The following is an 11,206-nucleotide window of genomic DNA, read 5'->3' as shown; positions in this document are numbered from 1 at the left end:
TTTAAAGCAGTGTGGGTGGCACTGGGAGCAGGTGGGTAAAGTATACTGCTCAAGGACACCACGGCAGTGACTAGGATGGCAGAAGCGGGGAGCGAACCTGCAACCCTCAAGTTGCTGACACGGCCGCTCTACCAACTGAGCTATACTGTAAATTCCAAAACAGCATCACAGTTTATTACAGTAAAAAAAATAAAAAATAAATTTTTTCATTTAGAGAAAAATGCTGTAAAAACCACAGTAAATTTCACAATTCTCTATTGCTACTTTTACATTGCACATTTTTATGGATAACTTGCTTGGAAATGATCATTATTAGTATTTATTTCTATTTAAAAAAATGGTTTGAATGTTTGATCATATATTTTTTTATAATTAGACAATATTTTTATTTTTATATTAATTGCTATTACATGGAGTACATATATTTTTTGTTCTACCAAAATAGAATACATTTAGTAGGGAAAAGTTACAGTACTTTATTGATACATAATTGTGGGGGGAGGTGTGGCCAGCGCTGCCTGCAGGAGCAAAGGTCACCGCCTCTGTCCATGGTGCTGAGGACAGAGCACCATCAGACGGGGGCGTGGCAGTGCTGACGGCGAGACACAGCTGGCAGGTGATTAGATTTCACAGGTGGTACGTGTTAATCTAATCATCTGTTGTCTTTAACAGTAAGCGGCCAGAATCAGGAGGGGAGAGAGGATACGGACGTGACTGAAGAGACATGTCCTACTGGAGAAAGGGTTGGACAAAAATATATGCCAATTAAAACGTTAAAACTGGACGCTTGGCTCCTGTGCCGGGTCTACAGTGGAACTGCTAGGAAGCGATTTCCACAATATTATTTGCAGGGCCAAATAAGATAAAGTGGCGGGCCACATCTGGGCCTTGAGTTTGAACACCTGTGATTTACAACAAATAAGTATACACACAGAATGTGTCGGCTTCATATGCAACTTAGTCATATTCATCAGTATATGTATGTATGTGTATATATATATATATATATATATATATATATGTATAAATAGATTGTATATATGTGTGTACATATATGTGTGTGTTGTGTATATATGTGTGTGTGCATATGTATATATGTAAGTGTGTGTGAATTTAAATGTATTATATATAGATAATATATAGCATCTATGCAGCAACCACTGAATTGAATTATATTATATGTATTATTGTATTATATATTGTATATGTATAGGGGTGGGACCAAATAAGTTTACTTCTTCCCACTCCCTTTTGAGCCAATCTTGACATCTACAAAAGATTAGTCACATGTAATGTTTTCTATGTAGGTGTAAAAATAATGTATATATATATATTTATTTTGTATTTTATGTCATTCTTTTGTTTTGTTTGCATGGCTCAAAATAAACCATTCATTCATTAAATTGAAAAATAAAATGCTAAAAAATATCCAATAGAAATGTTAAGCACTATGAAAACGATGAAAATAAAACTCACATTTTTAGTAAAATACTGTTTTTTGGACTAGAGTTGGGTGATATGGTTGAAAATGTTATCACAACGTAAGTGTAATACAAACCCAAAAAGCAGTGAAGTAGTCAGGTTGTGTAAATGGTCGATAAAAAGAGAATACAACAAATCCTTTTCAACTTATATTCAATTAATAGACTGCAAAGACAAACTATTTCATCTACACACTGACAAACTTTGGTATTTTTGGCAAACATTAGCTCATTTGGAATTTGATGCCTGCAACATGTTTAAAAAAAGCTGTCACCAGTGGCAAAAAAGACTGAGAAAGTGGATACATGCTCATCAAACACTTATTGGGAACATCCCACAGGTGAACAGGCTAATTGGGAACAGGTGGGTGCCATAATTGGCTTTAAAAGCAGCTTCCATGAAATTCACAAAAAAGGACGGGGCGAGGGTCACCACTTTGTCAACAAATGCCTGAGCAAATTGTTGAAGAAAAACATTTTGCAACCTAGCCTTCAACGTCTGTACAAAGATGTTGAAGATGTTCTACGAGTCGGTGGTGGCGGGCGCCTTCTTGTACGCCGTGGCTTGCTGAGGCAGCGGGCTGAGAGTGAGGGACACAAACAGACTGGACAAGCTGGTAGAGAAGGCCAGTATCGCAAGGACTTTAGGGATTTTGCCATCTACGCTCCGTAATATCATCAAAAGGTTCAGACAATCTGGAGATATCACTGCACGTAAGCCGTGATATTACGCACCTTGGATCCCTCAGGCGCTACTGCATCAAAAAGCCACATCGGTGTGTAAAGGATATCACCACATGGGCTCAGGAAGACTTCAGAAAACCACTGTCAGTAACTACAGTTGGTCGCTACATCTGTAAGCGCAAGTTAAAACTCTACTGTGCAAAGCGAAAGCCATTTCAATCAATCAATCAATCAATGTTTATTTATATAGCCCCAAATCACAAATGTCTCAAAGGACTGCACAAATCATTACGACTACAACATCCTCGGAAGACAACACCCAGAAACGCTTTGCTGGGCCCGAGCTCATCTAAGATGGACTGATGCAAAGTGGAAAAGTGTCTGAAATGTGGTCTGACGAGTCGACTTTTCAAATTGTTTTTGGAAACTTTGGACGTCGTGTCCTCCGGACTAAAGAGGAAAAGAACCATCCGGACTGTTCTAGTGTCATATTGTAAAAGGCAGCATCTGTGATGGTATGGGGGTGCATTAGTGGCCAAGGCATGGGTAACTTACACATCTGTGAAGGCACCATTAATGCTGAAAGGTACATACAGCTCTTGGAGCAACATATGTTGCCATCCAGGCAACGTTATCATGGACGCCCCTGCTTATTTCAGCAAGACGATGCCAAGCCACGTGTTACAACAGCGTGGCTTCATAGTAAAAGAGTGCGGGTACTGGACTGGCCTGCCTGTAGTCCAGACATTGAAAATGTGTGAAGGCTAAAATATGAGGCAGGAGACTGTTGAACAACTTAAGCTGTACATCAAGCAAGAATGGGAAAGAATTCCACTTCAAAAATGTTTCTCCTCAGTTCCCAAACTTTTACTGAATGTTGTTAAAAGGAAAGGCCATGTAACACACTGGTAAAAATTCCACGTGACTACTTTTTTGCTATGTGTTGCTGCCATTAAATTGTAAGTTCATGATTATTTGCAAAAAATAAAAAAGTTTCTCAGTGTAAACATGAAATACAAACCCTGTTTCCATATGAGTTGGGAATTTGTGTTAGATGTAAATATAAATGGAATACAATGATATGCAAATCCTTTTCAACCCATATTCAGTTGAATGCACTACAAAGACAACATATTTGATGTTGAAACTCATAAACTTTTTTTTTTTTTTTTGCAAATAATTAACTTTGAATTTCATGGCTGCAACACGTGCCAAAGTAGTTGGGAAAGGGCATGTTCACCATTGTGTTACATCACCTTTTCTTTTAACAACACTCAATAAACATTTGGGAACTGAGGAAACTAATTGTTGAAGCTTTGAAAGTGGAATTCTTTCCCATTCTTGTTTTATGTAGAGCTTCAGTCGTTCAACAGTCCGGGGTCTCCGCTGTCGTATTTGACGCTTCATAATGCACCACACATTTTCCATGGGAGACAGGTCTGGACTGCAGGCGGGCCAGGAAAGTACCCGCACTCTTTTTTTTACGAAGCCACACTGTTGTAACGTGCTGAATGTGGCTTGGCATTGTCTTGCTGAAATAAGCAGGGGCGTCCATGAAAAAGACGGCGCATAGATGACAACATATGTTGTTCCAAAACCTGTATGTACCTTTCAGCATTAATGGTGCCTTCACAGATGTGTAAGTTACCCATGCCTTGGGCACTAATGCACCCCCATACCATCACACATGCTGGCTTTTGAACTTTGCATCGATAACAGTCAGGATGGTTCGCTTTCCCTTTGGCCCGGATGACACAATGTCGAATATTTCCAAAAATAATTTTGAAATGTGGACTCGTCAGACCACAGAACACCTTTCCACTTTGCATCAGTCCATTTAGATGATCTCGGGCCCAGAGAAGCCGGCGGCGTTTCTGGATGTTGTTGATAAATGGCTTTCGCTTTGCATAGTAGAGCTTTAACTTGCACTTGCAGATGGAGCGACGAACTGTATTTAGTGATAGTGGTTTTTTGAAGTGTTCCTGAGCCCATGTCGTGATATCCTTTATAGATTGATGTCAGTTTTTGATACAGTGCCGTCTGAGGGATGGAAGGTCACGGTCATTCAATGTTGGTTTCCGGCCATGCCGCTTACGTGGAGTGATTTCTCCAGATTCTCTGAACCGTTTGATGATATTATGGAACGTAGATGTTGAAATCCCAAAATTTCTTGCAATTACACTTTGAGAAACGTTCTTCTTAAACTGTTTGACCATTTGCTCACGCAGTTGTGGACAAAGGGGTGTACCTCGCCCCATCCTTTCTTGTGAAAGACTAAGTATTTTTTGGGAAGCTGTTTTTATACCCAATCATGGCACCCACCTGTTCCCAATTAGCCTGCAGGCCTGTGGGATGTTCCAAATAAGCGTTTGATGAGCATCCCTCAACTTTATCAGTATTTATTGCCACCTTTCCCAACTTCTTTTGTCACGTGTTGCTGGCATCAAATTCTAAAGTTAATGATTATTTGCAAAACAAAACATTTTTATCAGTTTGAAGATCAAATATGTTGTCTTTGTAGCATATTCAACTGAATATGGGTTGAAAAGGATTTGAAAATCATTGTATTCTGTGTATATTTACATCTAACAAAATTTCCCAACTCATTTGGAAACAGGGTTTGTATCTTGTCTTTGCAGTCTATTCAATTGAATATAAGTTGAAAAGGATTTGTTGTATTCTCTTTTTATTTACCATTTACCCAACGTGACAACTTCACTGCATGGCGTGGCGAAGTTGGTAGAGTTTCTGTGCCAGCAATCTGAGGGTTACTGGTTCAATCAGTAACCCAACCTGACCACCTGAGGGCACCTCAGACTGTGGATGCTTTTAAAAAAAGGCCTAAAAACCCATCTTTTTAAAAAAAGCCTTTCTATAGACATGCATGCTGGTTGTAGCTTTTGGGCTGTTTCTAATTTTGTATTTTATTTATTTTTATTATTACTATTTTTTACACTGTGGCACTTTGAGGTTGTTTGCTCAACGTAAAGTGCTTTTTACACATAAAATCTATTATTATTATTATTATTATTAATCACCACCTTCTGCCATTCTAGTCACGTCCGTTGTGTCCTTGGGCAAGACACTTCACCCTTGCTCCTGATGGGTCCTGGTGAGCGCCTTGCATGGCAGCTCCCTCCATCAGTGTGCGAATGTGTGTGTGAATGTGAAAATACTGTCAAAGCGCTTTGGGCTCCTTAAGGGGTAGAAAAGCGCTATACAAGTACAACCCATTTACCATTTGTACATAATAATAATTCATTGTCTCACCTCTTTGCTGCCTCGCGGTGTTTGGCTGCAAAACTCCCGCGGTGTGGAACTTGCTCTGTTGCTCCTGAGATTGGCGTTATACTCCTCTGTTGTTCAGGAAGGAGAGCGGACGAGGCACGTCATCAAAAGACATATCTGATGAAAAAGTACGTTCCACCACTCACCTGTCCCGTCTTGGCTGGTGAAAGAGGACCGAGAAGACCTCTCAAACAGGTCCGGCTGCTCCGGTTTCCTCAGAGTGGCACAGTCCGGGACCTGAGGACCCGGGGCTGGGTGCTGATCTTGGATCTGTGTTGGCGTGGACTCGTCGCTTACTTCAGCGTTGCACTTCTCGTCTTGAAAAGAAGAAGTGAGAAATTGATGTGAAGTAACTTTTGTGCGTGTTAGTGAATGTTAATTGTTCACTAAAATATATATATTTTTAAAATGACCTGAAAACTGTTCCGTCCAGTTGTTATATCTTCTTTTCTTACACATTTGCAATGCAGTTGACATTAGATGGCAGCACTATTTAGGACATGGGTGTCAAACTCTGTCCCGCGGGCCAAATTTGGCCCGCCGTATAATTTAATTTGGCCCTTGAGGCAATATCAATTTAGCATTAGAGCTGGCCCGCCGATGTTATATAGCGTCGGTGCCGCTGTAACACCGCATTCATCGCTAATACTCATACTTGCCAACCCTCCTAATATTCCCAGTAGACTCCCGAAGTTCAGAGCCCCTCCCGAAAATCTCAACCATTTCTACCGATTTCCACCTGGACAACTATATTGGGGGCACTGCCTTTAGCGTTCTCTACAACCCGTCGTCACTTCATCTTTTCCTCCATACTAACAGCGTGTCACATAATATTTGTGGCTTTTACACACACACACACACACGCACGCACAAGTGAATGCAAGCATACTTGGTCAACAGCCATCGAGGTCACACTGAGGGATAAACAACGTTATCACTGTTACAAATATGCGCCACGCTGTGAACCCACACCAAACAAGAATGACAAACACATTTCGGGTGAACATCCGCACCGTAACACAACAGAACAAATACCCAGAAGCCCGTGCAGCACTAACTCTTTCGGGAAACTTCCAGCAAACTGACCAATAATTAACGTTTTATTCATGCATTTTCTCTTGCTACTTCAAGGCTTGAATGTTTGGTTCATTCATTATTGTTATTTTATTTTCAAATGTATTATTACTCTGTGGAAAAAATTTTGAATTTACCTCAAAAGTTTGCGAATAAAAAAAGCCATAAAATGTTTATTTTTATTTTATTTGATATGCCATTGATATTTTTTTTATTATCATAATTATTATTTGAAACTGGATTTTGCATGTCACTAAAGTTATATAAGCCTTGCTTGTTCAATATTTAATGCAAAACTTGTTTGGGTCCCTATTAAAAGGTTAATTTGTTCAACCTTGGCCCGCGGCTTTGTTCAGTTTAAAATTTTGTCCCACTCTGTATTTGAGTTTGACACTCCTGATTTAGGATATAAATGATAAATGGGTTGTACTTGTATAGCGCTTTTCTACCTTCAAGGTACTTAAAGCGCTTTGACACTATTTCCACATTTACCCATTCACACACTGATGGAGGGAGCTGCCATGCAAGGCGCTAACCAGCACCCATCAGGAGCAAGGTTGAAGTGTCTTGCTCAGGACACAACGAACGTGATGAGGTTGGGATTGAACCAAGGACCCTCGGGTTGTGCACGGCCACTCTCCCACTGCGCCACAGGCTATGTAACTAAGAAGGAGCTTTTTCATGCAGTTGAATGTTATGCTGCGCCCTACAAAGACTTTATACTGCAAGTATTGTGCTTATTACACACCAGCTGTTTTATTGTAACATTTGATTGTATCCATTCTTTGTTCGTCACTCATAGCAAGGTTTATAAGTTTTACAATGTAACTAAAACAATTCATACTTACTAAAGCGTCCCATGTGTGATGTCTGTAGGAGTGTTTCCATGCATTTTTGTACCTGCTATCGCAATGTAATCAAACTGACGTCATTAGCATTAGATAGTATGCTAACAAGTTTATCAGTCTTTGTTACCACCGTAAATTCTGGACTATAAGCCGCTTCATTTCCCCTCTGTTTTGAACACTGCGGCTTATAAAACGGTGTGGCTAATTTATGGATGATTGTTCGCTGAAAGCCATATTGCAAAATGCAAAAAAAAATTGGGGGACTGGAAAGGTGTCATTGTTTGTTCTATAGCGCCATCTTTTGGACATGTTTGTTCACTGCAGTAATGCATTGTTAGTTCACAATTTCCAAATTCTTGACAAATTCCCAAAATTCACGGATTTCCCAGAATTCCAGGTTTTCCGGGACATTTTTCCCCATTTAAAATGAATTGGCCATTTTTCAAACTTTAACCATTTTCCGACATTTTCCAACCTATTAAAACCATTCCACCTTCAACACATTTCACTCATCCTGGACATTCAAACTAACATTTTTTCAGGTAAAAAAAAAAAAAATCTTCCTCTTTCCATACTCTTTTGAGGCGACTATTCCTTCCACATTTTTCAACCCACTTCAACCGTCAAAACATTCTTCTTATTCAGGACAAAAAATTATTTTTTTTTATTTGTAAAAAAATCCCGGAATTCCATAACACCATTTCTCAATTAAAAATGTTACTAAGTCAACATCTCTCAATCGATTTGAAAAATGTCAACACAAACTAGTTAAATTTACAACATTCATTTTTAGCATTTTCAAAAAAATTCCCTTTCCCCCAACCCCAAATTTCCGGGAAATTACCATTGACATGAATGGGACATTTTTCAAAGTTCTACAGTTTCCAAATTTTTCATCCGATTCAAATCGTTCCAACTTCAAACTGTGGGAATTGAGGGCTTTCCCTTGACAAATTCAAAAAATGTCCAGATTTACGAAAATTCCATGTTTTCCCGGGACATTTTTCCCATTTAAAATGATTTGGCCATTTTTCAAACTTCCACCATTTCCACACTTTCAAACCTATTCAAACTATTCCACCTTCAACACATTCCACTCATCCTGGATATTCAAACTAACATTTTTTCAAGCCAAAAAAAAAAGAATTCCTGTTTTTTCCCAAACCCTATTTCCACGACTACTACTTCGACATTTTTCAACCCACTTCAACCGTACTACCGTCAAAACATTCTTCTTATTCAGGACAAAAAACAACATTTTTTTTATTTGGAAACATTCCCGGTTTTTCTGTAATTCCAGGAATTCCATTATACCATTTCTCAATTTAAATTGTTACTAAGTCAACATCTCTCAACCGATTTGAAAATGTCAACACAAACTATTTAAATTTACAACATTCACATTTTTTTAGCATTTTCAAAAAAATCCCCCCCCCCCCCCAAATTTCCGTGAAATTATCATTGACATGAATGGGACATTTTTCAAAGTTCTACAATTTCCAAATTTTTCATCCGATTCAAACCATTCCAACTTCAAACTGTGCAGCCTATTTGGGAATTGAGGGCTTTCCCTTGACAAATTCTAAAAATGTCCAGATTTACAAAAATTCCATGTTTTCCCGGGACATTTTTCCCATTTAAAATGATTTGGCCATTTTTCAAACTTCCACCATTTCCACACTTTCAAACCTATTCAAACTATTCCACCTTCATCACATTCCACTCATCCTGGATATTCAAACTAACATTTTTTCAAGCCAAAAAAAAAAGAATTCCTGTTTTTTCCCAAACCCTATTTCCACGACTACTACTTCGACATTTTTCAACCCACTTCAACCGTACTACCGTCAAAACATTCTTCTTATTCAGGACAAAAAACAACGTTTTTTTTATTTGGAAACATTCCCGGTTTTTCTGTAATTCCAGGAATTCCATTATACCATTTCTCAATTTAAATTGTTACTAAGTCAACATCTCTCAACCGATTTGAAAATTTCAACACAAACTATTTAAATTTACAACATTCACATTTTTTTAGCATTTTCAAAAAAATCCCCCCCCCCCCAAATTTCCGTGAAATTATCATTGACATGAATGGGACATTTTTCAAAGTTCTACAATTTCCAAATTTTTCATCCGATTCAAACCATTCCAACTTCAAACTGTGCAGCCTATTTGGGAATTGAGGGCTTTCCCTTGACAAATTCTAAAAATGTCCAGATTTACGAAAATTCCATGTTTTCCGGGACGTTTTTCCCATTTAAAATGAATTGGCCATTTTCCAAACTTCCACCATTTCCACACTTTCAAACCTATTCAAACTATTCCACCTTCAACACATTCCACTCATCCTGGATATTCAAACTAACATTTTTTCAAGCAAAAAAAAAAAAAAAATTCTAGGAATTCCTAGAATTCCCGTTTTTTTTCCAAACCCTATTCCCACGACTACTACTTCGACATTTTTCAACCCACTTCAACCGTACTACCGTCAAAACATTCTTCTTATTCAGGACAAAAAACAACGTTTTTTTTATTTGGAAACATTCCCGGTTTTTCTGTAATTCCAGGAATTCCATTATACCATTTCTCAATTTAAATTGTTACTAAGTCAACATCTCTCAACCGATTTGAAAATGTCAACACAAACTATTTAAATTTACAACATTCACATTTTTTTTAGCATTTTCAAAAAAATCCCCCCCCAAATTTCCGTGAAATTATCATTGACATGAATGGGACATTTTTCAAAGTTCTACAATTTCCAAATTTGTCATCCGATTCAAACCATTCCAACTTCAAACTGTGCAGCCTATTTGGGAATTGAGGGCTTTCCCTTGACAAATTCTAAAAATGTCCAGATTTACGAAAATTCCATGTTTTCCGGGACGTTTTTCCCATTTAAAATGAATTGGCCATTTTCCAAACTTCCACCATTTCCACACTTTCAAACCTATTCAAACTATTCCACCTTCAACACATTCCACTCATCCTGGATATTCAAACTAACATTTTTTCAAGCAAAAAAAAAAAAAAAAATTCTAGGAATTCCTAGAATTCCCGTTTTTTTTCCAAACCCTATTCCCACGACTACTACTTCCACATTTTTCAACCCACTTCAACCGTACTGCCGTCAAAACATTCTTCTTATTCAGGACAAAAAACAACGTTCTTTTTATTTGGAAACATTCCCGGTTTTTCTGTAATTCCAGGAATTCCATAATACCATTTCTCAATTAAAATTGTTACCAAGTCAACATCTCTCAACTGTTTTGAAAAATGTCAACACCAACTACTTAAACTCATTTAAAACATTCAGATTTTTTATAATTTTCAAAAAAAAATTGCTTTTATCCCCCAAAATCCAAAATGTCCATGAAATTACCATTGAAGTGACTTTTTCCCCCCCCTAACATTTAAAGGGTGTGGATTGTGGTCCAGTGAGGGAAAAAAATATTTTTCTAACATTTAATGGGTGCTGCTTATAGTCCGGTGCGGCTAATATATGGGAAAAAGGGTTATTTTTCTAACATTTAATGGGTGCGGCTTATAGACTGTTGTGGCTAATATATGGGGAATTTTTCTTTTTTTAACATTTCATGGCTGCGGCTTATAGTCCGGTGTGGACAATATAATAATAATATAATCAGTAGAAGCATTTAAGTCTCATCTTAAAACTCATCTGTATACTCTAGCCTTTAAATAGACCTCCTTTTTAGACCAGTAGATCTGCCGCTTCTTTTCTTTCTCCTATGTCCCCCCCTCCCTTGTGGAGGGGGTCCGGTCCGATGACCATGGATGAAGTACTGACTGTCCAGAGTCGAGACCCAG

At 38.2% G+C, this 11,206-nt stretch overlaps 1 protein-coding gene across 3 annotated transcripts in view; it reads right to left on the bottom strand.

Annotated features, from left to right (window-relative positions):
- Positions 1–11,206, bottom strand: part of bptf (bromodomain PHD finger transcription factor) — a 128,880-nt gene that overhangs the window by 81,510 nt on the left and 36,164 nt on the right. For all 3 annotated transcript variants that reach the window (XM_061884281.1, XM_061884279.1, XM_061884280.1), the window contains exons 6-7: positions 5,600–5,770; positions 5,436–5,521 (exon numbers count right to left, since the gene is read on the bottom strand). In XM_061884281.1, the coding sequence (XP_061740265.1) occupies positions 5,436–5,521; positions 5,600–5,770 (257 nt within the window). The remainder of the gene's footprint in view (positions 1–5,435; positions 5,522–5,599; positions 5,771–11,206) is intronic.

Source organism: Nerophis ophidion, linkage group LG23, assembly GCF_033978795.1.
Source record: "Nerophis ophidion isolate RoL-2023_Sa linkage group LG23, RoL_Noph_v1.0, whole genome shotgun sequence".
NCBI lineage: Eukaryota > Metazoa > Chordata > Actinopteri > Syngnathiformes > Syngnathidae > Nerophis > Nerophis ophidion.
Note: the sequence above shows the minus strand (reverse complement) of the source record. Positions and strands in the feature narration are given on the sequence as shown.